We start from the raw sequence: 26,237 nt of genomic DNA, 5'->3' as shown, positions 1-26,237 counted from the left end.
CCGATTTTACTTTATTTTCTGTAAATAAAAAGGTACAAATTCAAGCCTGGGCTTGAGTTTTAGATGAGGTTCTCTCAGTGGAAGTGAGCTGTTCCCAGTTTTTTTGGCCAGCATATTGGTGTGATCCGAAATTGCAGAACATTCACTTGCTTCTAATCTTTTAGATGAAGTTACTAAATACAGTTTTGTCTCTTTTCTTGCAGTGATGAATGTTATAACAATTGAAGACTATAAGAGCACATATTGGCCAAAGTTGGACAGTGCCATAGATCAGCTTTTAACTCAGAGTCCTGGTGACTACATCCCTATTTCCTATGAACAAATATACAGGTAAGGAGATATTTTAAGTACTGTGTTACTTTTTTTTTCTTCTTTAAAGTGAAATGTTTGTTTTATCTTGCAACCTATGCATATGTCTTACTTTGTATCCTCGAGGAGGAAAGCAGGAAGGTTATGTGAAATAAAATATTGTTAAATGGTCAGAATGAATGACTAATAAATACATAACTTGTCGTCCCATGTTAACAGGAATAAGTACTAAAGAATTAAAATGCATCAGTGCTTGGAGCACTAACATTACAATGAGCTCCACCACAGCTGCTCAGTGTAGTATAATAAGAAATGTATCAAAGACTCAACACCCCTTCCTTCAAAGGGGATTTGCTTCCAAATCACACCACTGCTCCAAACCAAAGTGCCAGATGTGTTAGAGACCTGGCAGTGTCTGCAGAGATTTACTGAAATGGAGATTTTTGTTCTGTAGGTATTGGTAAATATTCAGGGTATTGGTAAATAGGATGGAAAGGTGTATTCAGGGTGTTGGTAAACAGGATGGAAACTGGTGGCTGCTGCTGCATTTACTGGCCAAGGTGCTGTTAAAACCACTGGCCCTTGCCAGCAGCACAGCTATAGTAGCACTGCTGTGCTGGTTTTCTTTAGCACAGTGTTGCACTCTATGAAATAATGCTGCCAGCTCAGTCACTGACTGCCCTTCTTAGAGCCTTTCACTTCTGTTGTCTCGTGCCCAGTTGCTCTCAGCCACTTTGCCTCTGTGGTTTGAAACTTTGGATTAGGGAACCAGATAAAAGAAAGGCAAGTATTCAGTCTTTCCTCTTAGTTCCACTTGAAAACTTTAATAAACTTCCGCTTTCATCTCCAGACTTTTGGAACTGCTATTATCAGGACTCAGATATCATCATGTGTATAAATAATTAGAGGGTCATTTGAATTGAGAGAGACAGCTTTGGTGCAAGTAATCAAAATCCTTTCCCAGCTTGAAATCCCCAGTGTGCAAACAGTCTTCATAAGAGTTAAACCAACATGTCTTGAAAGTCATCTCTGACATACAGCAAATGTGCAAAATTAGTGGTTTAATACCTTGAGTAGATCTACACCTGGTTATGGTTTGCAGATAAGTGCAGTCCATCCTTGTCACCTTTTTACTCCTCAGAAGTTTTATTTATTGAATAAATAATGGGTTTGGGGTTTCTCTTAGATAACCCTGACAAATCTGGGACACCTGATGCAGGACTGTACCGATGCACGGGTGTCTATTGAATGTATTTTACTATTACTAAGATTTTTTTAAAGTTTACTGTTACTGGGAAAACTTACATGTCGGTTTTCTTTTAAAAATTATGTCTGGTTGTAATTATTCTGACACAGCCTCTTCCAATCGTAAGATTGATTTTTTTGTTTGTTTGTTTGTTTTTTATATATTTTTAGGCTATTCCTTTGACTGACAATCTGGACAAGATAGATTGAGAAGGGAAGGAAAATTGATTTTGTTTTTAATTGAGATTAATAAAGATGCTTGCTTGGAGTATTACTGAGAGTCTGTAGCAGACTGGGAGTTTAGATCCTCTCTGCTTCTAGAACTAGAAGAACAGACTAAAGAACTAGGCCAGTTCTTAAGTCTGAAAAATAGGATGTTTCTTGAAGTAGTTCAAACAGCTACATATATTTTTTTTTAAAGTAAAACTAAGGTGAAAATACAGTGGGTTTTTTGGTCATCTTTGTACTGAGTAAAGGAGTCAGGGTTTCCATAATGCAAACTCAAAATACATTATTAGACACCCAAACTGTTATATTTGCCATGGTCAGTGATAACTGTAGGTGTCTACTCCCCAGCAGTGAAAGGTAGGAGGTAACTTCCAAGGTATGTTTCCTATGGATCAGTTTACCTGTAAGGTATCAAAGTGTCATTAATGGCTGTTTTCAGCTTTGGGTCCAAAGCCTGTCTGTGCACAGTGACTTCCTGTTATAAAATGTTGGATATCTTGGCAGAGAGATGTGAAGGGAACTTTGAGATGAGGAGAAGGTGAACATTTAGGTTGTACTTCTGACAGCCTCCACTGGCTCCCAGGTGCAGGGCAGGCAGTTTTCTGTTCCTCAGGACAACTTAGAGATATCAGATATTCATCCCTCTTGTCTAGTGCTTACCTTCCAGTGTCCTGGGGTCTTCCTTTTCCTGAGGTGTTGGGTTATGCTGCAGAACTGACAGGCTGGTGACTTCTTTTGGGTAATAGCAGGGTGAGGATGATTCACAGGATCAGCCCACAATCAGGAACTGAAAACAGGATCTTAAAATGGGGAAGGAGCCTCTAAATAGAAGTGAACACAAAACCCAAGATGTAAACACACCCTGCACGTACATACAGAGACTGGTGTTTGATTACAGAATGTGTTGCAGAAGTAGGTGCAGCAACAGTGTGTGTAACACTAAGCAGAAGTGTACTTTAAAATTCAGTTTGTTACATGCCAGTGAAGCAGTCAGCTTGTGGAAGTGGCTGTATTTGGTTAGTTATGGAGCAACCAAACATGTGGCCATTTGCTGTGGTTACCCAGCTGGCTGATTTGTGAGACATCACAAAAGCCAGTCTACTTTTCTTATCAGTGTTTCTTTGATCCAAATTAAATTGATTCTTACCAAAAGCATCATACTAAAATGTCTTTTGCACTTGCTTGTCCCAAAATAGAATCTGTTATTGGTAGACTTTATGTGGAAGAAAAAGGACAACTTTGACTGGTATTATTTAAATAATATCAAATGGCAGATACTCAGTTATTTTTTAAATATAGTAATGGGAGAGGTGTGGAGTGTCTTTTGGTTTTTAAGAAATAGCATTGTTCACCAAATGAGCAGACTTTGCATAGGGATGAATGCTGTATTTTGGGGTCTTTGAAGTTGTCAGAGGCAATAAATACAGACTTCTTAGAGTTACTGCTAATTCACTCGTAAAAGCCTCCTCCAGAAGACTTTGAGAGTTGCAATTGTTGAATGAGAGCATTGTCTTGGTCTCTGAAGGCTTGAAGTTGGTGCCTAACCTCTCACTTGCATTAGAAGATTTCAGTAGCCCACAGTTGCTTTGATGCCATCTTTGTAGTTTGCCTGTCTTTGTCCCACCTTCTCAGTGGAGAACTGGAAAGTCATAGTTCCCCTACAGAGACACAGTGTTGCTGTCTTGTAGCTTTAGGCTTTTGGGGCCATTAAAAGCCTGCACAATTCAAGTCCTGGACTTGCCCAAGATACCAGGTGAAGTCTTCCTGTGCCTCTTGATTTTTGACAGCTAGATTTCAAAATGCTGACTTCAAAGAATAAAAACACTCAAGAAGAGTAAAAGCTGCTTGGTACAGATTAGTGTTTGTGTTAGTCCTGATGATGATGACTACCTTAATAACCTCTTGCTGAAAGTAACCACATGTGTTTGTTTTACAATGGTTGTAAATATGTTTTCAATAAACAGCCTTATTTTGCAGATCTTATATTACAGTATGAGAGGAATAAAACATTCTTAAAAAACAAAGGTAACACTGAACACCAGTGTTAACACAGCCAAGCCATGGAATGTAGAATTAAAATTTTATTGCTTTTTTTCTGCATCTTTCTTTGTTATGAAAGTGTAGGATTTTCTTAGAATTGAAGTAACAAAGAATGGAGTAACGTGCTTGGGTCTGTAATTTTAGAACTTTTACTATATCCTTTTAAAACTTATCAGGGTTTTGGTGCAACTTCTGTGACTGCTTGTCTGGAATATTCATACAATCATTAAACTTGCTTGTTTTAATGGGCACTTAATTGACATAGGAGAGGCAAAAGCCAGAATTAGGAATGTGCTGTTGACAGAATTGTCCTGGCTGTTTTGAATGGCCCTGTGAGGAGAGCTCATTGTGAGTAAAAATGAGGTTGGGGAGGGGGAATGGGATGGACACCCTTGAGCTTCCAGAGACTTAAGAGTTTGCTGGAGCTCATTCCGAGCTTAGGACTGTATTTAAAAGTTCAGTAATCACTCAACTCTATTATCCTCTAAATTGCAACTTGTACAAATGATTTTGAAGTCTGTTGCCCTCCTTTGCAAACTGCTGTGGGTTCACTGTTTGTTCCTGTGTTTGTTTCTGCAGTTGTGTGTATAAGTGTGTATGCCAGCAACATTCGGAGCAGATGTATAGTGACCTAATAAAAAAGATAACTAACCACTTAGAGAGAGTCTCAAAGGAGCTGCAGGTAAGAAGCTGCACAATCTAATTCTGTCTTTCCTGGGATCTGGGATTGTATCAGAACAGCATGTAGGTGGCCTCTGGAGGAGGTAGCCATTAAGACTGATTTACAGTAGCTTACTAAATTGGGGACTACTTCATTCACTACTGGGCTGTCAGAGTACCAACTGCTAGATCCAGTTGTGTGGCACTGCCTTAGCCTTGGTGACCTGAGCCATGTGGAGAGCAGTGGCTAAACCTGAATATGTTATATGGAATCAAGGCCTAGAGAATGGGAAATCTACAGCATAATCTGGGATGTAAATACTTCAGCCAAACATGATTTGTGCATGTGGGATCAATGTCTGCCATTGCTGTGTAAGTCTGTGGAAACTATTCATGGTTCTTGTGCACCACAAAAGGAAAAAATAACATTAATTAAATATGGATTGTGAAATATAAATTAGGAATTATTGCATATGAAGTCTTGTGTTACAGTTTATTCTGCATTTTTCTTGACTATCTCTAGATGTCAGTGGTTTACAGCAGTCCTAATGCTTGTATATCCCTATCCTTCTCTGCATCTTATTTGTGCATCCACGATTGTTTTCATGTGTGTTCCTTGTTGAACATTCCTTTTAGGCTGGAATCTCCAGGCACTTACCTGAAATTGTTATTGCTGTAGCAGCAACACTGTTTGATTTTTCCCTACAGCTTTTGTCACTTCCAGAACAGATGTTTGAGTTCTGTACTGCCTTGCAGTGCATGAAGTAGAGATGCCAAATACAAAGGAACCCTAAACTACAGCAGCTCCCTCAGTGGTTCTAACACATTGATAATTAATTTCTGTCAGTCAAAAGCAGTCTTACTGCTTCAGGTACTTCTGGCTAAACGTGCATTCCCATAGCACTGTGATCTCTCTCTTGTCCTTTTGGTTTCACTCTTTTCCTCTTGTGGCTTTCCTTATAAAAAGAGAAATAACCACCCAGCATTTCATAGGCATGGTGTTGGACTGAAATATCTTGAGCTAGGTTCTTTCTTCTTTTCTCTTTTACATTCTCTTTGTTCCTTATGGAATGACAGCCTCAGTGTTCTGTAAAAATTGGTCAGAGTAGATGAACATGGTATTTAAAATAAAGCCTTTCCTTGGTTCTGCTGAGCTGGTGCAGCCTGTACGTTTTTCTTGTGAGAACTGTGATTCATTGCAGCTATACAGGTTTGGCCAGTTCTTCTCATACATCCCGTGGTAATATACTGCATTACTTTGCTGTGAATTTGGGAATACCCCACATTCTTTACTCTGTGTTAGTCCTTCACTGTTTCCTCCAAAGTTCCGGAACTGAGGCAGCTCCTCTGAAAGTTTGCTTTGGCACATGGGAGCGTTAAATGCTTCTACCTAAAAGCAAGGCTGCCTTCTGAACATCAGCCTGGTGAAAGAATAATTGAGACAACTGTTTAGTGCAATCTGTGCCTTGCAAAAGGCTCCTTATGTAGGTTAGACACACCTGTAGTATGACATGGTATCATCTTTGAGTGTTATTAATGAGTTTTGTCTGACACGAACGTGACTCTGCTTTTGGAGGGTAAAGATCTTTTTTGAGCCGCTTGAAGTAAAATTCGTGTGCCTCAGAAAATTATTCTCTAAAGAAACTTTTAGCTGTGGGTTGTGAAATTTGCTTTTAAGGAATTACTTTACTGCAGTGTATTTTATTATCCTGATACTTCTTTGATCTTAATACATTTTGGTGACATTCACTCACTCGGGATTTATGTTGAAAATGCAGTTCCAGATCTTTAGCAGCAACAACAAATTACTTTGTAAATGTTGGTTGCTTGGAAGTTTCTGGTTCACGCTGGCAAACAATGAAAAACCCTATATATGTGAATTCTTTTAATGCACGATATGTGGTATTTTGCTTTCTCTGACATGAACTCATTCTACCTTCCAGCAACATTTAAGTGAATTGCAGAGTTCTATGTAGTTGGCAAGGTGTGTCTTGATGCAAGATAAGTATTTTTTTTTTTTACATGCAGAGATGCAAATGTAGCCCAGTATAAGCAGGAATGCTGGTTTCTGTGAGAAACATGATTATGAATTGAACTGGCAGGCAAATGCAATGTCTTTTTCTGGACAAGCCAAGCAGCTTCTTTGTGTAGAAGTGTAACAGTTTATTGGCAAGTGGGTTGCAGAATATCTGCATGTAACCAGCATGCCAGAGCAAGCCATTTCCTACAGGAATTACGTATCAACAGCAAAAGCAGTAAAACTCAGGTACCAAATAATAAAAGCAGGAGCATCTCAGGGGACTGGTCAGACTTGCTCTTGTGTGGATCTTATTGGAGTTTGGCTTCTTTCTGTGGGGCATTCACTGCAGAAGCTCCCTGTATATGTATTTATTCACACACACCCCTCCCAAACTGTGTGTGTAGCTCTCAGCTGGCCCCAGCTGGAGTCAGCAGAGTGGTGGCACTCAGGTGTCCTGGGCTGGATGTCCCGGGAACTGAGCTTTGGCCCTGTGGTCACACCAGGACACTCAAACACTCCCTGGTCATCCCGTGTGACTTCTGCCTTTCCAAACTGCAGGACACCCGTGTGGTGTTGCTGTGTCTTTGCCTCGTGCATTCCTGAAGGTTTGCTCTGCAGGTTTGCACCTCAAAAAGGTCAGTTTGCAGTGGTGGCAGAGCTGATGTGAAAATGTGGATGGGCTGATGTGTTCCTGTGTGTCACACACTGGGTGAAGAGCAGTGAGTGGTGCTTGCTCAGTAATAGTATGTTTGGATGAGATGAATTGCTTGTCACCAGGCCATCAGCTTTTTGTATATCCTATATCCCAAGACATTTCTAGCTCCCTCATTACTATGTCTGTAAGTAAATAATCCTCTCTTCAGACTGTTAAGGAGAGACACAGAGCAAGGATTGCCTTCCTTCCCTGCAGTCAATGTCTGACCAGCTTCTCTGCATTAGTTAAGACTGAGTTTCGCCATGTGGAGCTTTCAGTAATTGAGAATTAAATTTCCCTAATTCTTGAGTTGATTGGAATTTGGGATTTTGTCTGCTTAAAATAGAAATGTGTGGCTGCAGAAAACACAAATTAACTTGTTTCCTGTTGTCTTGGTCTGTGAAATATACAGGCAGTATACAGATGATTTTTCTAAGATGCTTTACTTGGAAACATTTTATTGATAATAGGCATAGTTCATTATGTCATGGTTCAAAATAATGTCAACTGGCTTTGTGGGTAAGTGCTGAGTCATTCAGAGGTATGAGGTAGAGTAGATACACAGGCATATGCTTTCAAATTCAATACACCTCCCTTTAAAATTAATAAAAATGTGTTTGCATTAGGCACTAGTGTTACTGGCTTAACTTATGTACTTTGATAAAGTCGTTCAAAATCAGGTACTCTACCCATTACATACCTCTTCAGCAAAAGACACCGGAAAGTACTCAAAGCATTGGCAATCAAAATACACTGTAGCTTTGAGCTGGCCCGTTACAAAAATACCTTTTTTTTGTGCAAGTGCAGTGTAATATTCTCATTTTAGTTAAAATAATTTCACAAGTTCCTTTATGAAATGACCGAGAACTGAAAACCAGTTATTTGTCGTGTTGCACCTTTTTTTATTTAGATAAAAGAGAAAAAGGAATCTATTGTTTTCTGTTTGTGGTGGTGGTTTTTTTTTCATTAAGAACTATATTTTTTTACATAGTTTTTTTACAATGAACATGACTGAACTGGTGTTGGTAGATACCAGCTGGTGTTGGTAGATAATTTGCATGTCTGCTGTTTGGCCCCAGGACCTGCAGATTTAGAGTCTTTGTTGTGCAATGCCAGCAAGTTTTCCTGCCTGATCTTAATCCTTACAACTTCTCAACCTTCTGTCTTGTCAGCTCTCAAACCAGTCAGTGCAGTGTATGAAAATATCATCTCTCCTGTTGTTTCCTTGGCACAGTGTGCAGTGGAGTCAGGTGTTGGGAATGAGTGTTTTAGGGTGCTCAAAGAATTATTGGAAAAAGCGGGTTTAATGTCAAAGTGTGACAAAGTTCATTGGCCATGTTCACTGCACCCACTGCTACAGGGGTAAAGCACACAGAGAAAAATCAATCAATCTAAAGCTAAAATCAACAAAAATGATCTGTGTGGAGGCTGGGGATAGGAAAAGGGTAAGGATAAAAAGGAATAAGGGAGAACCCTCCCTTTGAGTCACAACATTCAGAGTGGACCTCCTTACCAAACTTAGCCTCGGACTGGACCAACACTTTAGGTCCAGGTATAGCAAACGTGGGAGTTGGCTGGCTCTGAGAGGCCCCGGGCAGGAGGAGGTGCTGGTTGCAGCCCATGGTGGTCCTGGAAGCTCAAAGGGGGATTAACCACCACATCAGGTTACTGTCAAAGCCACTCCACTGCTTTGAGGACTGCCAGATCTCTGGGAACTGAGTTCCTTGGAGCATGTCACTGTCAGTTGTCATCTGTTTTCAGATACAGGTTAGCAATATCTGTGTGGACAATCTCTCCCTTCCTTGCCTTTTCCTTTCTTATTTTCTGTCTCACATTTACTTTCCTCTTGTACCCTGTGATTATGTGGAGTTTTCATCCAGTGGTGAGGAGCCTGTAATTTCCTGCCCCTGCTCTTTCTGAAGCACTAATCTGATTAATACAAATTCCTTATTCCAAACTTCAGATGAGGTTCTCAGCTTCCTTACAAACAGTTGTGTAATGAAGCTGAAGTGGGTTGTCACGTTTGTGAGCTTTGTATGTAGTCAGGGTGGTAGAAAAATGCATCCAGGTAGTGCTTTGAGGGACTGGTAAAACTGAACTTTTCACTGTGGACAGTTATGTACTGGGTAACATCTCGTAGCAGTTCTTGATATTTACACTTTAATTTTACTCCAGATTATTTCATAGGTGTATTTTGCTTTCCTTCCAAGATACACTGATGGTTATATTACCTTTATGTAGTGTTATATTGTAATTAAACAGCTATGCCAGTCTGTAAAATACAGCTTTTGACAACATCATTTGTGGCTGCTTTTTGCGTAGACTTAGTAAATCAGATTGCTAATAAAGGTATGATTAGGCTTTAGTCATGTACTTATGGGAAGCCAGGTTATTTGCTCCATCCTGGTGAAGAAACCCATTCTTATTACACTGTGTGGGCTCAGTCTGACCTGGTAGCTAAATAAGAAATATAGGGAGCCTACTTCACAAGTCATGCTCATCTCAAGGAGCATAGAAGTAACACTGAAATTAGCTCTTGTTAATTTGAAATCAGTTGATTCCCTGAAATAATTTTGAAAGTTGAAGTAGTTTCTCAAAGGCTTATGTAGAAAACAAATCTGCCTCCTCTATGTTCTGCCTTTAGAGAAGATCAGAAATAGAGGTGGGGAATGGAAATTGAGAACTCGCATTTTCTGACTCTTCATACTAATTATGTAAATCATTGGTGTTTCTTAGAGTCCTTTTGGGTGATTTGTTAATATCAACAGTTCATTTTTCAAAGAGGGGGCTCAAACTGGGCATTTATCTGGTCCATAATATTTAAAAGGGAAAAAAAAACTCCAATGTTTGTAGCTGTAGACATTTATCCATCAGTTTTGCTGGGAGAACATTGATTAATTGTGTGTGAAAAAAGTCTTCACTGCTGTGAACTACAGTGAACTGAATCACATCAAATTTGAACTCAGATGGCAGGAACCAGAAGCATTAGAAATTTTTGTATCTTCCTGTGTGGCCATCAGAATGTTGGCATCTGAATGAAGAAGATACAGGGGTCACCATATTGCCAGAATTGCCATTAAAAATGACATTGCCGTGAGCAAGCTAACCTTAAAAAGCATCCTTACCTGCAGCTTTTTGAAAAGGTTTGTGTTCTTGCAGCTCTAGATATGCTGGGACTGCAAGGCCTGATACAATTACAGAAAGCTATAAGTAAATACAGCACAAATTAATATGCATTTGCTAGGTGGAAAAGCTTCTGAAGATACCTTACTTGTTACTAAACAGGGTTTGGATGGTCCTTAGATACAATGTCTTTTTGCTTGACAAACGTGTAAAATGGAAATGGAAACACGGCCTCCATCTGCTGACGTGCTGTAAGACAGTTAGGTGAGGGTATGTCATGATCCTGCACAGCTTTGAACAGGTTTGAGTGCAGGCTGGACTAGGAAGACACAGTCAGCCTTTGCAAGAGTTGTGTTTTAGTGTGATGGCTGGTTTTTGTGAAAGGTTTCAATAATCCCTGGGTCTGAGGAGGCAGACCTGGGCATCACCTATATTAAGGCAAGGTAAACAAATTTTCTCAAGGAAGAACAAAGACTAGTTTAGAAGATTCAAACCACCCACGTGAATAACAGGTTAATTTGTGTAGTCGTGGCCGTGCCCCCTTTCCAGTGGGCAGGTGTGGCAGAGCTGCTGCAGCACATGTGCTGGCATCGTGGCAGTGAGCGTGTTCCCAGGAAAATGGGGCTGCCCATTCCACGGAGGAGTGTCAGCTTTGCTCAGTACACTGCTGGTTGTGCCAGACAGATCATAAACAGAGTAACTTTGTGTTCCTCAAGCACTGTTGTCTCTGTTTCTTTTTTGTAAGCCGTTTCTGAGCTGTGTTGAGCCAGCAGCACCTCTTCTGCTTTCATTCGTGTGTTCAGTTAAAGAATAATATTCAAACTGTTTTTCAAGCTGCATAAACCCCCATCATTTTCATGTATACAGTTTCTTGACCACAAGTTCATTGAAATGCCTAGATATTAGATTTCAAATAAGGGAAGGGTAATGTAGTATACTGGATTTCCAATGGCTTGTTTTGTTTGACTATGTCTTATCTTGCATGTCATCCTTTCTCAAATGTGTTTTCTTGTTACTTTTCATTTCTCTTGGTGCTGAGATGTCCACTGTGATGTGTAAGGAGATTTATTATCAACTTTTAAACAGCACCATAGTTTTTTATGCCAAGTAGTTGACTCACAGCCAAGCTGAAGATGATAAGCAAATGCAACTGTATCCCATTTTGAGGAACCCAACCCAATGTTCAGTGCTCCTGTGGGCAGACACAAGAGTTGTTACTGGAAAACTGTTCTTAACCCTATGAGTGGCAGATGAGAGCAAATGTAGGGGAGGATTTAAGCTGTCTCCCTGTATGGAATGTCTTAAAAAACAAAGAAACTGAAACACACCAAAACCCAACAAACAGACAAAAAAAGACCCCCAAAACCCTGAATTAACATTTTGATAGAATTGAGGAGAAAGAGTGAAGGAACGAGGGATCCTCTTCCTTCCTGGAAAACCTTAGGCTATCAGTGTGTATTTTTTTCTTTCTTTGAACAGCTGTAATAGATCCCTCAGGTAAGATAGGAGTAGATTTAAAGACTTAATAGTGTCTGGGGAGTTGTAAGAAGTAAATGTCATCCTTAATTCTGACCCTCCCCCTGTAATTAAAACAGCTGAATGTATGTGTTCTCTTTTTCTGGACTAAGACCAGGAGTGAAAAGTGTCAGCTAAGCAGTTGGAGTTTTTTTGGTTTTTTTTTTCTAGTTTTGGTTTGGGTTTTTTTTTGTTGTAATAGCTATAGCTGAATAAGTAAAGATTTTAAGTGGAAGCTGTATTCTAGTGATGACCATTTAATAAATAAAATGCAGCAACTTCTGTTTACTCCTGAATTTGATGCCATGCACTGCTTTTTAGTTTATAAAATTCAAGTAGTGTATATAAAGCTAATCCAGTTACTGTATTATAAATGTTAATGTAGAGATATGATGAAGGTTCCTGTGCTCAAACAAGTGATTGGTTTCAGTGTGGCAGTTTGGAGCAGCTGCACAGTAACACCAGGATGAACAGCAGCAGATGGTTCTGTTCCCCCCCCAGGTCACGATAATTCAGAGATGAGCTGTGAAAATACTATTGATTTCTCTTTGGCTTGGCTATTTTGGTAGTTTACAAGTCAAGCAATAGTTGAGGCGAGTTTGATTGTCAAGCTTGCTTTTTTTTTTTCCTTCCCTGTTAGTGGTTTGACTGTCGAGACTTGACATGAAGCACTATCAGGAGAATAAAACTGAAAGGTGCCATTTCACGCTGATGAAGCAGTGAACACCATAATTTCTGTTTTGCAGAGGTTAAAACCAAGGCCTGATATTTGCCTGACACTAGTGAGTGCTTCCTCTAAAGCTGTCAGGACCTTTCTTAGGGGTTTTTTTTGTCTTTGTCTATAGAGCAGTTGTTTCCACTTGTTTGCAAGGTGATGGTGGTGGTGACAGCTTCCCAGTGTCCTTCCATTAAAGGACTCTGGCAGTTGTGCAGTTGTTGTCCCCTCATAAAATGTCTCTCTTACTGGGACATAGGCTTTGTGAGGTGAGCTGGCAGAGTTTTCATCTGCAGCGGAGGAAAAAGAGATGAGTCCTTAATGTCCCCTGTAAAAAAGAGTGGCAGACTGAGGGGATACATTGCCTGCAGTCTGTTCATGGGATTAAATCACACACTGCTCAGACAGCTTCTGTCTCTGTTTTTTCTCGTTGGGTTTTTTTTTTTTTGTTGGTTTTTTTTTCCTTTTAAATAAAAAGGGCAATCTACCAGTGAGAGAAGAGTGGTGCACTGTGTCAGGCTGTGGTCTCCTTTTGTCTGATGTGTTCTTTGAAGTAGAATTTTCCTTTTTCTTTAATCTTAGAAGCTGTATGCCGAGTCTTTACAAATCCGAGGGTATCACCATATTTAAAGTTGAGGTTGAAAGGGAGTGAAGCAGGAATACATACTGCTTAGAAATGCAGATTTCATTGCATGTTACTTACAACAAATTATATATGTAATTATATGTGAAAGGGAGTCCTTGGAGCTCATAGCTACTTTTGTACATTGTTGGCATTTTCAACTAAAATTTGTTTGGCCACCCCTGAGAACTGCATCTGCAATAAGATTAAAACCTTATGATCAAAATGAGGAATAACCATATATAACCTTTGGCAACTGCATATGGAATAATGCTCTTTATTCCTTTGCCAGTTTTGCTTTCCTTTCTAAACTCTCTGCTCTGTATTGGTGTTTACTGTGAAAATTACCCACGTGTTCATTAAGCATATTAAGAAGGTAGGCAAAAGAAGCTAATTTAAAGGCAAAAAAAAACTTTCATAAATTTAGAATAGAGCAAAATATCAACATAAATTTTAACTGTTCTCTTGGGGCTCCTGGTGAATGTCCATACAAAGGCTGAAAAATCTGCTATGTGAAGATAGCTCTAAGTTCTGATAAGATGGTTGAGGTGCACCTAAGCCTTGAGTGTTTTTCAGGCCACAGATGCTTTGGATTTAGGAAAATCTTTGGGCTTGTTTTCTTGCAAGGTCCCAGTTTCTGCTGTATTCTCTTTCTTCTTTAGGCTTTGTGAATGTCAGAGGGGAAGACAGTTTTGCTTCTCGCTAGGAAGCAGCACTTTGCCCCTGGGTGTGTTTAGGTGTGTGTGTCTGGGAGCAGTAGGACCTCAGGCAGCCAAAGACCAAAGCAGTGGGTGTCTGAGAGCACATCTGAATGCTGCAGTGCAGCTCCCCTGCCTGCCTCCAAATAAACATTGGAACAGAAACAGTGCTTAATGCTTCCCATTTTTCTGCTTCCCTTCTCAATTTAATTCAGCTCGCTGCAGACCTTTTTAGCTTCCTTATCTCCTTCCTTGGGAAATAGGGTATTGTGCACAGAAAATAGCTCTCCAAAGCCTATCACGAGGTTGGCACATTCAGGTGTGGTGTAGCAAAGCTTTGCTGGGGCTCCAGGGTGATGCAGTGTGTTGGAGCACAGCAGGAGGCTTTCCTAGGCCTGAGCTGAGGAGGACCCTGCATGCACAGCTCTGTCTAAAGGTCTGGCTTCGTCATGGTCCCTCCAGCTCAATACCCTGAACACTTGCCTTGCCTTAGGTGACCCAGCAAAAATGTCAAAATATTTTCTTTCAGATTTCCAAGTGTGGAGGGCAGTGCTCCCTGCAGCTGCAGGGTGTGCCACTTGCCAGCTTGGTGCAGAGCAGAGCTTAATATCACCTTCTGTGGTGGAGGAGCAGCTCGGGGAGGTTGGGGCACACACTCGTTCAGATTTGGTGAGGGGTTCTAAGCACGACAGGGGGTGCTTTCTAAATGAAGGTCTGATCTTTGAGAAGTGTTTTTATTTGCATGTGCTAAATGCTAGTTTGTTACAGGAATACCTATTTCCTGTTGAATGGACCTTGTGCTGGGCACTGACACAGCCCCAGGCAAAAACTGCTCACTGAGGGAAGACTGGTTGTGCTGGAGGGAGTTAGAGCAGAAACTCTGGAATGATGTGTGGCTTGCTTTGTGTGGACCTAGTGTATCAAATACTTTGGAGCTGTTGGAGTTTGCTGTGAAAGCATAGCCCATGCTGTTCCAGATCTTTCTCTTGTTCAAATTACAACCTGACTTTTACGGTTTCTTTCAGGCCAGCCCTCCAGATCTCTATATTGAAAGATTTAACATAGCTCTTGGACAGTATATGGGAGCATTGCAGAGCATTGTGCCTCTTTTCATATATATGGTAAGTTTTAGAAAATTCTTTTCAAATAAATATGTCCATACATAAGATGCTGACTGAAAGTGAGAAGAATAAAATGGAGCTATAATGATTTTTGACATGTAAAACTTATGATTCATACCTGCCTAACACTACTGATCAAGTTGTATGAGGAGAGGAAAGGGCAGCTGGGCTTTTTAAATGTAGAGTTTTGCAGTTCATTTCTGCCCTAACAATTCTTTCTTGGGAGTGGGAAGAGTGGTTTTTATTGTGATCAGGAAAAAAAGCCATCCCAAATAATTCATTATTTATATCTTCTTGAACAGACATCATTTATTGGCTTGTTATATTTTGGCTTCTTAGTTTGGGCAGGTTATGGAGATGATTATTTCTTGCTTTTAAATAGCACAGATTCAGACAATACAGGAAGAAATGTATCTTGGAGCTGTCTTTGTCATTTGATAAAGCAATTTAGAGTGTTGGATGGATGAAGACAAACTTATGTTCATAGCACTGTCAGGAATACTTGGAGAGGTTCAGAAACCGTTGGTTAATGGTTAATGATTAATTGGTTAAGAGTTTTTGTGTAGATTTTTATAGTTTATGAAATCTTTTATACCTCTGAAGACGTTTATAATTTGAGTTTCTTTTGTCAAAGTGCCAAGACTTTTATTGGTCGAGGGTTTTTCTGTGGTAATGAATAACTTAAGCTTGAAATTTGTCCTCCCAGAAACTGTCCTTGCATTAGCCTCACTTAGAAATAATTTAAAAAAGATATATTTGTTGGGAAAGAAACTTTTCAAAAAAAATTTTAACTGATTTACATTAAATAAACCTCAAACTCTTCACAGTGATTCTCTTTGGTAGTTTCTCAGAGTTCTCAGATCTTTGAGAAACTACCAAAGATCTCCTACATTTCAGTGAATTTAGGTAGCTTGCTATAGACTTTCAGCATAGTGTTGCCAAACAGGTTTGTTGCATTAAAAGGGGAATTTGCCTTTATTGAACTGAGTGGCTGTAATCTGCTCTTTTATCTGGTTAATACAGAATGAAATCCAGTTGTTCCAGCATCAGTTTTAAGCTAAGGGATGTGTTCCTCTGATGATTTTTTAATTGTTCTCTTGCTTCCTGTTGTGAAATGCTGGGGTAAACTAGGAGGAGACTTTTTTCCCTATTAAATCCAGATATTTTTGGATGGTACCCACTTTGTGACCTGTGTGTGCATAACTTGTTTGTTGCAGGCTGGTGTTTTACATGACCTCATAATTTAATATCCATTTTCAGAAGGAGATAAGCTGTTCAGGTGTGTACTGTACTGAATGCTCATTTCTGTGATGTTCTTCCATCACAGAAGTCAAAATTTGTCCTTCACAATTAAGCCTGCAGTAGCTAATATTGAAAAAATGTTCATGACACACATAGAAACAGGTGGGTTTTATCATTACAAGGTTTTTCTGTATGACCAGATGAAGTGTAATTGTCAAATAGATTTCCACATCTTTGTACAGGTGAGGAGTGGTCTGTATCCCATTGTTCATATTAGAGTTTGAGTCTGATACCTGAACATAGTAGAAATGATTAATGGGTATTAAACAGACCTGTAAAATGAATAGTTAGATAATAGTTTTCTTTTTAATTTGACATCAGAGAAGAGTGAAAGTGCTCTATTGTTTGAAAGGAAAAAACTTCTTTGAAGCATGACTAGTGCTCTGTTCAGGCTGTAAAACTGTTCCTGCAAACACTTTATCTTTTAAGTGGCTTAATTCAAGTTAGACCTGAGAGTTATCATGGAATAATTTGGGTTGGAAGGGACCTTTAGAGGCCATCTAGTCCAACCCCCCTGCAGTGAGCAGGGACACTTTCCACTAGACCAGGTCACAAATGACCTTCAATGTTTCCAGGGATGGGGCATCCACCACCTCTCTGAGCAACCTGTGCCTGTGTTTAACCCTCATTTAAAAAAATTTCTTCCTTCTATCTAGTTTAAATTTACCCTCTTCTAGTTTAAAACCATTACCCCTTGTCCTGCTACTACATGCCCTGCTAAACAGCCTGTCCCCATCTTTCTTACAAGCCCCTTGAATCAGAGGTGTGACTTACTGTTAGTTCCTGTTGCTGCCAAACACAATGCTGGCTTATAAGGCTAATGTCAAATCAATTTTCACTGAAATAAGTTACTAATCAGTGTTGTGCATGATGTGGACAATACCTCTAAAGAAGTCAGGATGAAAAATCTTTGCCTCTCTTAGGTTTTCCTGTGGGCATTCACAAGTACTTTTATGTACAGATACTCTTGCAGTCTTACATTGTAGTGTCCAGTCAAGTTTTCTCTCATACAGCAGCAGCAGTTTCCTCTGTTTGGACAAAAAAATACAATTAAAAAACAATTGCAAGAGGTGAAAGCCTAATTGCTCTACAGCATAAATTACAGTTTTGCAGTTACTTTAATAGATACTTTCGATGCATTTTTAAGTGAGGAGGACTAAGTTGTTGAACTCTGCCTTTATATCAGAGGTGGCAGAGCTTTCCTTTTCTGTTATTGCTTTAATCAGGAGTTTCCAAGGCTGTTGAATTGCACTTCAGAACTTTGTTCTGAAAGGATAATTACGTTGCTGCTTTGGAAAGCTTTTAATATGCATTTAAGTAATTTAAAATCTGTGAAGCTGCAGAAAAACTAAAGCTTCTCTGTAAAACTGGAACATGCCATAGCATTTTGTGTTAGGCTTTGTGTGTTGATAGGAGCAGCAGCACTTTTTCTTTCCTTTCCTGATGTGGACCAAACCATATGTTGAATGGTGGGAGTACAGGAAGGTGATTTCTTACCCTGGCTGTTTATAGTGACCAGGGTATGTTCCAAAGCTTACTTTGGGTGATGGCTGAGAGGGCTGACCTTGCAGCTGAGGGAGTTTTCTTCTTCCTTCTTTTGCTGGGAGCACTTTCTCCTTTCACATGGTAATAGATTTTTTTTTTTCAGTCTTATGCTGCTACAGCAGACTTTTCAGAAAAGCATGGAGACCCAAAGTACTTTGGTCCCTGCAAGATTCTGTGGGTTTAGGCTCCTTCAAAAGTTCTGGAATGTAACAGCAGATAAAGCAAATTAAGCTGGAAGTAAGCTTAGTACACAGTGCTTTATTCCTGGTGAATAACTGTTTGCTTTGTAAATGTAAATGAGGCTGTTCTGGATGCTTAGAGATTGTACATATCACATTATGCTACACACATAAATGAATAAGAACCATACTTCCACTTCAATAAAAATTAAAATCAGCATTTAGATTTTATATATTTAGATAATATATTTTTTTCTTATAGATTCTCAATTGCTCATTTTACTTAGAGCTGTAGAGGAAAATCTGTTATCTTGGTGCATTATATGAGCTTAACATTTGTGAGCACTGTGGTTTTAGGATAGTTAAGAATTTTTTCATTGCCTCTAAAACATTATTATTCTTACTGGGTGGTATTGCACTTTGTTGCTTATCAGCTAGAGGGCATTTTGTGTGTGTCTGTGAACACAAATACGTGTGAGTATGTATGTGTGAATGAGATGATAAGCACTCTTATATACGGGTTTTTCTCCTTTCAAGTATTTATTGATCTCCTCTTAGTAATATTAACTCAGTTATGTCTTTTAAGATTTGCCAGACTGCTTTGTGGTACAGTGTAGAATTATTTTGTAGAATAAGTGTTTGTGTCATACCTGGCTTTCTCAGTTGTTGGTGTCTGCTTCCCTTTTGATTGTCAGTTAGACCTTTAGGTGACTTGAGACATTTTTCAAGAAATACTGGTACAGCCTAGGTAGTGGCATGTTATACAGAAAACCTTCCTGTTTTTCCACTAACAAGAATGGGGAAGGTGACAGCTCTCCTGCCATCTCCTTTCAGCAGCGTGGATTGGAAATGGAGTACTTATGTTAGATGATTTTTTCACTGCCTATTTAAACTCACACAAGTGTACCATCTTTTCGGAAAGGTGTTTCAAAGTGAGCAAATGTGAAGAGTATTTTACATTTCTTCTGTGTGTAAGTACTGTCTTGTAGCTACTGGCTTGCTTTTTTTTTTTAAATTATTTTTATGTTGCTTTTCCAGTAGCAAAACTTAAAAGTATAGGCTTTCCAACTCATAAACCAAAGGAAGCAGCAGAGTTTGCACCTGTTGTTGCCAGCTTCTTTTAATGTCCAGCGGTCTTGAGACTGGGAAGGGACTAGAGTAGGTTATATCCCTAGCTGGGTGCATCTCATCTGCCAGCTCATCAGAATGAGCAGTTTGACACTGTGTGTGACACTCCTGTGTGTTGCACCAGTGGGTTCATGGTGTTTTCTGGTCAGGAACCTCGAGGTGAAAATGGTTTAGGAAAACAGTCTGGTAAAAGACTGAAGTAGGGTGTGTATCTGAACACTTCCTGGGAGCCATGGATCTCTAGTTGCTGTGGATCACCACTGACCAAAACCACCATGAGTGAAGTCAGTCTGTTCCTTATGAAACAGGTTATTCTGTCTGCAGAGCCTTTCCCTCAACCTCTGTTCAAAGAACAGGCCCAGGTGAGGGGGGAAACAACTGAGTAATAAAATAGCCCTTGATAAAACCTCTACAGGTAAGGATAGTGTCAAGGGGGAACCAACAGCAGGAAGTTTACTAAATTAAAAAAAAATATCTTCCTAAGGTGGTTGTCCATCACTGCAACAAACTTAAACTGCAGCAGGGACGTGGATTCAGCCCTCACATGGCCTTTGTTTCTGATAGGTTCAGTTATTATTACACATGAGTAATTGCTGCTGAATGCTTGCCTTGAACATTTAAGTGGTTTCTGCATGGACAGTGTTATAGTGTGTTTATATTTTTGCTAATGGGGAAGAGAATGAGTTTTACAGGGAAATGTAAAGATTGCTCTAATAGTGTTCTGAGAGTTTGTTCCAATTTTGTTAAATGCGTCAGGAGAACAACTTGATTTAAAATCTGAAAAAACCTTTCTCCCTTAAGATAGCCCTTCCTCTAGTAAATCTGTCAGATAAGTGTTCCTGCAAGTTATTTTTGAGTTCATTTTCTATTAGGTAATCTGTTTAACTCTTACACAAGTTGTCCAGTTGAATTCAGCTGTTCTACTTCAAAGTTAGCATTTTAATAAGAGGAGACTTATCTTGGAGCAATTATTTTTTTTCCAACATTTAAAACACATCTATCAATAAAATACAGCAAAAAATCTTACTATTAACTGTAGGCTGGGAACTGAGGAGTAATACTAAATAGTACATTAGGTATAGGGACTCTGAAGGAACTCATTAATAGAATTTTCTTTGATTTTTTTTTTCTTCAAAGAGGTAAATGTATTATTAGTGCTGAGTAGGTCAAGATAATGGAATCCTAAAAATTTTAATGTAGTTCAGTTTTGCATGGATTTGTATATATCACTTATTTCCACAGTTGATTAGTTCTGAGTAGCTATCCTTTGAGATTGTTGATGAACCATTGAAGTGGATAGTTGTCCTGATGATTTATTATTGTAACCTACCTATTTGAATGGCTTAATCACTTTTAGACATTGGAAAAAATACCCAAGTCAGCATTTTACAGGTGAATTATTCTACGCCTTTAAAATTCCAAACCGTTTTTGTTCAGGGAAAAAAATAAGTTTGCTTTATTTGTTATTGTGAGAAAGAAAGTTGAAAACTTCTGTCTTATTTTCCAGAATAAATTTTACATAGAAACCAAGCTTAACAGAGACTTAAAAGATGACCTTATAAAGCTGTTTACGGAACACGTTGCAGAAAAGCACATTTACAACCTAATGCGTAAGTAAACCTGTTGATTTTCTTACAATGGGAGTGTGGAAAACCACAGTGCTTTCAGATTTTGCAGAAATCCACAACAAACAGGGAAAAATTGCAAATGAATACGAATTCCTCTAAGGTATGAGGAAATGTGGCACACTTCAACCTTTTTTTGTTTGTTTGTTTGTTTTTGTTTTTTTTCAAAAATGTGACTTTCTACAAAGTAATGGTTGTCCTGAGATGTGGGGGAACCAATATTTATTTTCCCATATGACTTGTGATTGTGACATAATGAAGGCTTTATTGTTCTGTTGCTTCTGCTGCTACTCTTTAATTTCATTATCAAAATCTTGACAGGTATCAGTAGGAACGTGGCGTGGCCAAAGAACTGTGACCCTGCCGTGGTTGTTGTCATGATGTACCTGAGTCCTCCCTGCCAGTTAGAATAGAATCATAGGGTCATAGAATCAGCTGGGTTGGAAGGGACCTCCGAGATCATCAAGTCCAACTCTTGATCCACCACTGTCCAGCCCATGGCACTGATGCCACATCCAGTCCCATCTTAAAAACCTCCAGGGACGGAGAATCCCCCACTTCCCTGGGCAGCCCATTCCAATGGCTGAGCACCCTCTCTGGAAAGAAATTCTTTCTAATATCCAACCTAACCCTCCCCTGGCACAGCTGAAGACCCAGCCCTCTTGTCTTGCTGATCTTTGCCTGGGAAAAGAGACCAACCCCCCCCTGGCTCCCCCCTCCTGTCAGGGAGTTGCAGAGAGTGAGGAGGTCTCCCCTGAGCCTCCTCTTCTCCAGGCTGAGCCCCCCCAGCTCCCTCAGCCTCTCCTCTCAGCACTTGTGCTCCAGTCCCTTCCCCAGCCTCACTGCTCTTCTCTGAACTGCATCATGCTGACAGCAGTTCCTAAGTTAATGGGTTAATGCAAATTTAATGTGCTTCAAATGATACCCACGGGAGCACTTAACGGGCAGTGTGACTGCTGTGGTGAGCCAGAGTTTGCCTTCCCCCTGTCACTGCTGGGGGTGCTTGTGTGAGCACAGGGACCTGTGGATGGGCTGCTGTGCCCCTCCAGAGGGCAGGTGGCAAAGCAGCAGAGCCATTGGGAGTGGAGGATATTTCTGCTTTTGTCTTTCCTTGGGCAGTGATGCCCTGCTCTCTCCAGTGAGAGCACACACTTTACTCTGTGTTTTAGGGTCACTGAGAGTTGACATCCTGGGAGAGGAATGGGTAAACAAAGTGACTACAATGTCAGGGAGCCTGATACCCTAAAATGATGTGAGATCCTGAGCTCTGATGCCACCTTGTTCTTGCCATGTGGAAAGGTGTTGCTAAGAGTTTTTAGCTGGGTAGCAGATCAGATCTCCTTGGAAATAGCAGAACCATGAGGAGTCCCCAGCCATGGGCCTCACATTTTATTTTGTGTCAAAGAGAGTTAACAGTGTCATGAAACCCAGTAAGATCATTGTTGCAACAGGATCATGGAAAATTCAGATGATATTGCCTTAAAATTAAATAACTTTTGTGTGTGCGTTTTTCAGACAAAGAATTCTTTTTTTTCCCCAATGCCAATGCAAAGGTAATGCTGATCAAACCTCTGACATAAGTGATGTCAGATGTGTGTTGCTATGTAATTAACTTTCTGTGATGATAATAGCATATTCCAATAGAAATTGCAGATGAACTGTTGAAAGGAAAAGACCTGTGGTGTTGTGTGTATGTGTGAAATCAGAAATACTTCTTCCCAGCTCTGTTAATTGCAGAAGTAAAATGAAAAGAAAACATTGAAAAATAAAAGTAAGGCGTCACTGACTGTTGCTGTATATGGAGTTTCTTGTTTAATGAGTGACTTCCTTGGATTCATTTCAGTCTGACTGTCAATTTATTAAAACTAAGTTATTTAGGTTTTATCTTACTCCGAAGTAAGACGATAAATACTGACAGGTATGAACTAACTGTGGTCTGAATTGGTTAAATCTTGGATAAGAGGATCTTGAAACTGAGTTAAAGAATGCCTAAGTAAAATTCTAAGCTTGCTAACAGATTCCTGGGAAATAATTGAAGACACCTAGCACATGATATAGTACTGTAGAAGTGCTGAAAAAGTTTGTGTTGTATTATTTTCTGCCGTTCTCAGCTGTTCTTTGTGACTTGCTAAAATTCAGACCATAATAGATCAGAATATTACCTTCATTTTCAGAAGTGTAAGGGCTCTATGAAAATAGGATGTAAGTCAGTGTTTGTTATTTACTTTACTTCCCCATGTTAGTCTGTGGTGCTGTTTCCTGATGTTTGATACAGATTTGGTTGAGCAAAAAAGAGTTTCTGCGTTATGAGGAGGAAAAAATACTGTTATAAATGGATCTGATTAGGAAATTAAAGTCAAGGAAATTATGATCTGTAGAGAGAAATGGAATCCTGGGGCTGTTTTTTAAAGAGGTGCTGCAACTGCCACTTCAGTGAGAGGAGAAGCATGCCTTCCCTCTGCTCGAAAAAACAAATTACAAAATTGGCTTAATCCGTTTGTGATCTAGACTGGAGGATAAGAGTAACATCTGCTCTTGCTCTTGAAATTAGTTGCTATGTTTTTCTGTGCAAAGTGGGTTTTGTTTACAGGAGCTTGTCATTCTCTCAGAGCCCAGAAGCTGGCATTTCTGTTTGAAGCTGTGGTCAGGAAGGACTGTAAGTACATTTCAGGTTCATCTGATTTTTGAAAAAGTTCCTGCTCCACTTCAAAAAGACAGAGAAACAAAAGAAGTCGGAAGGGCAGTGCAACACAGATGTGTTCCTTAGTGTTGATCTTGCCCAAAGCCCCCCAGGCTGAGTGAGCCCTGGTGCCTGTGCTGGGGGGCTGAGGCAGGGAGGGGCAGGATGAGTGCCTGCTACCATGGTCTCTGCTGGGAGCACTTCTCTGAGCACTGAGATGCAAAAAATAGAGTGGAGTGGGAATTCATTACTTACAGGGGAAACACTGCCTGAGTGAACATTACTTGGGCAGGTTTTTCCTGCACAAATGCTGATTGGTTCCACTTTGGTTTTGATAGAGGAAATTTTTTTAAATCAGCTCTCTCCTATCTAGACTGCATCTCATCAGATAAAGTAAATATATAACAAAAATTATACCATGCACAAATTCATGAACATAGTTGTGTTTGTGAAACACTTTTGCCCTCACACATATTTATCAAGTCAGCGCTCTTCAAATTAAACAGGGTACATTTGAACTAAGTGAATATAACCTGATTATTTTCCTTACAAAGGCAAAGCTGGCTCTTGTAAATAAGACTGCTGTATTCAATGGCTTGGGAGAAGTTGCTGTGTGCAGAACTACTTAACTGAATGTAACAAGCAAAGATACAGCATCTTGTTTATAAGGAGCTTCAGAAATGAGCACTGGCAGTAGGGGAGGATGCAGATAATATCCCCATGTCACTAGGGAAGGGGTGGTGGAGAGTGTTGTCTTTGTTCCTGCTACACCTAATTCCACCTACTGCATTAGGTGACTTATAACCAGAAAAACTCAGAAAGAGGTGTGTTTTCTCCTTATGTAGCCACTGTCTCTTCTGGTAGTCCTGCCCTGTAATCTCCATGCCCTGGAAACATCCTGCCTGTTTAATCTTGTCTAGCAAAATGGCAACTACTACGTGAAAGTGAATAACAGCTCCTGAAACTCTACTTCTAGTACTTGCAATAGGTAAAAATTCAATGGCAGAGAGTATTTACAAGTAGCTGCTATTCTTCCCTTTTTGGATATTGGCAGCTTAGTGCCCAAAACAAGGTTGCTTTTGACTCTGACAGAAGGCAAAGCTATTAACAGTGCACTGTTGTGTCTCCTGGGTGGATCACTTGGTTTCTAATTATGAGATTTTGCAATTATCCCTGTTCTCTGCCTGAAAATTGAAGAGTTCCAGGCTGGAGTCCTGCTCGGGCAGATTGATGAGGAGCTCAGCACCTCCATATTAAGAAAAAAGCAGCAGTAGCTAAGACTGGTCATGTAGTTGAAAGCTGTTTTAGAGGGCAGCCTGAGTAGAGTGTTCTACTAATTCTTTGCTGACAGTGGTGTTTATGGGGGAAGTAAGGATGTATCAGATGGATTATGGCACTTCCAGATAAGTGGTAGCCTTAGCACATCACTGTAGCACTTCAGCCATTCCTGTGTCTGTGTAGGAGCTGTTTCTTTCCTTTTACATTAGTATTTTGAGTGCAGGAAGTGGTATTTACTCTTGTAAGAGCAATCTGCTGGTAAACACCATTCAGTACAAGATGGTTCTTCCTAAAGAAGCATCTGCCTGCACTTCTGTACAGTAGTTACTCAACTAGGAAGTCAGGTGAACTTTATCAGAGGGAAAACTGCTTTCTTCAGCACTTCTGAGTTTGTTCCTGTTGACTGGGGTGATTACAGGATTAGCTACTGAAGCCTGAGCATACAGAGTGCTACCCTGGGTAGATCCTAACGGTACAGAGGCAATTGCTGAATGTAGTTCTCCATGTCAGTGCTTGTGTGAGTTCAGAGCTAAAACACAGTGTAAAAATATATCACAGATGTTTACCAAAGTAGAAGTTTTTCTCATGGTTTTCCAAGAAAAAATTCTTTGAAAAAAGTCTGAAGGAGGGAGACCACTCACAGCCTACTTCATTAAGTTAGCAGTTTCTAGTTACTTACACAGAGAGTTTTTGCTCTGAAGATTCTTGCATATGACAGCTTTGTTCCTTTCTAGATAGGTCATTTGGATTCAGATGAGATGAAGAGATCCCGTTGTTCTGTTTTCTTAATTTTTATTTTTTAGTTGGAGGGGTATTAAAGTTCAACAGAGGACTGTTTGTGTTGGAAAAGCTTTTCCTTTATAAAGACATCAGGAAGGATATTTCTACTGCATTGCTGCTTTCTAAAAAGCACCACAAAATGTGGAAGTTGGAAAAGATTGCCAGCATGTCCTAACAATGAAGTTGCCCAACTGTCCTTTTCAGTTCAGAAGGTAGAAATCTAACGCAGAATCATAGAGGATGAATCTAGTTAGAGGTTGATAAATGTAGCAGGGAACATGTTTCTTGAGCAGGGATTTTCCTGTTGGTGCAGTGGGTAAGCAGGAGTGTGTTGCTCTGTGGGCACCCAGCCCTACGTATTTAGCAGATGTGTTTATTGTGTTGACCTCCAGAAGCCTGTTGATGTCAGTGAAGGAAGGGACCCTCATCTCTTTGGCTGTGCTACTATGACACAATGCCTTTTGTTAATAAATTCCATATCCAGCCTTTGTTTGTGGATACAGAATTCTCTGTTTGAGAAGAGCAGTGTAAAAGGCTGAGAGAAGGACTGTGATTGATGCCAGGTTCATGGCCTGACTGTACAGCTACAAGAGACCACAGGGTTTATTTTGATATGTGCTGGGTTTTTCTATTCACTCCCTATGCCTCACCCTTTGGCAGAGATAAGACAAGAAAAAGATGGATTGGATTGACACTTACCCTGCTTGAGGTGGCATTTGTTTTCTCCCCT

The 26,237-nt window shown here is 39.9% G+C and overlaps 1 protein-coding gene across 1 annotated transcript in view; it reads left to right on the top strand.

The window, feature by feature from the left end:
• Positions 1-26,237, top strand: part of CACUL1 (CDK2 associated cullin domain 1) — a 47,032-nt gene that overhangs the window by 5,786 nt on the left and 15,009 nt on the right. The window contains exons 2-5 of the mRNA XM_017809303.1: positions 204-330; positions 4,402-4,504; positions 14,895-14,990; positions 20,652-20,754. Of these exons, the coding sequence (XP_017664792.1) occupies positions 204-330; positions 4,402-4,504; positions 14,895-14,990; positions 20,652-20,754 (429 nt within the window). The remainder of the gene's footprint in view (positions 1-203; positions 331-4,401; positions 4,505-14,894; positions 14,991-20,651; positions 20,755-26,237) is intronic.

This window comes from Lepidothrix coronata, unplaced genomic scaffold (genome assembly GCF_001604755.1).
Source record: "Lepidothrix coronata isolate B3197 unplaced genomic scaffold, Lepidothrix_coronata-1.0 Scaffold25, whole genome shotgun sequence".
In the NCBI taxonomy this organism is placed as follows: domain Eukaryota; kingdom Metazoa; phylum Chordata; class Aves; order Passeriformes; family Pipridae; genus Lepidothrix; species Lepidothrix coronata.
This window is presented reverse-complemented; position numbering and strand designations above follow the sequence as displayed.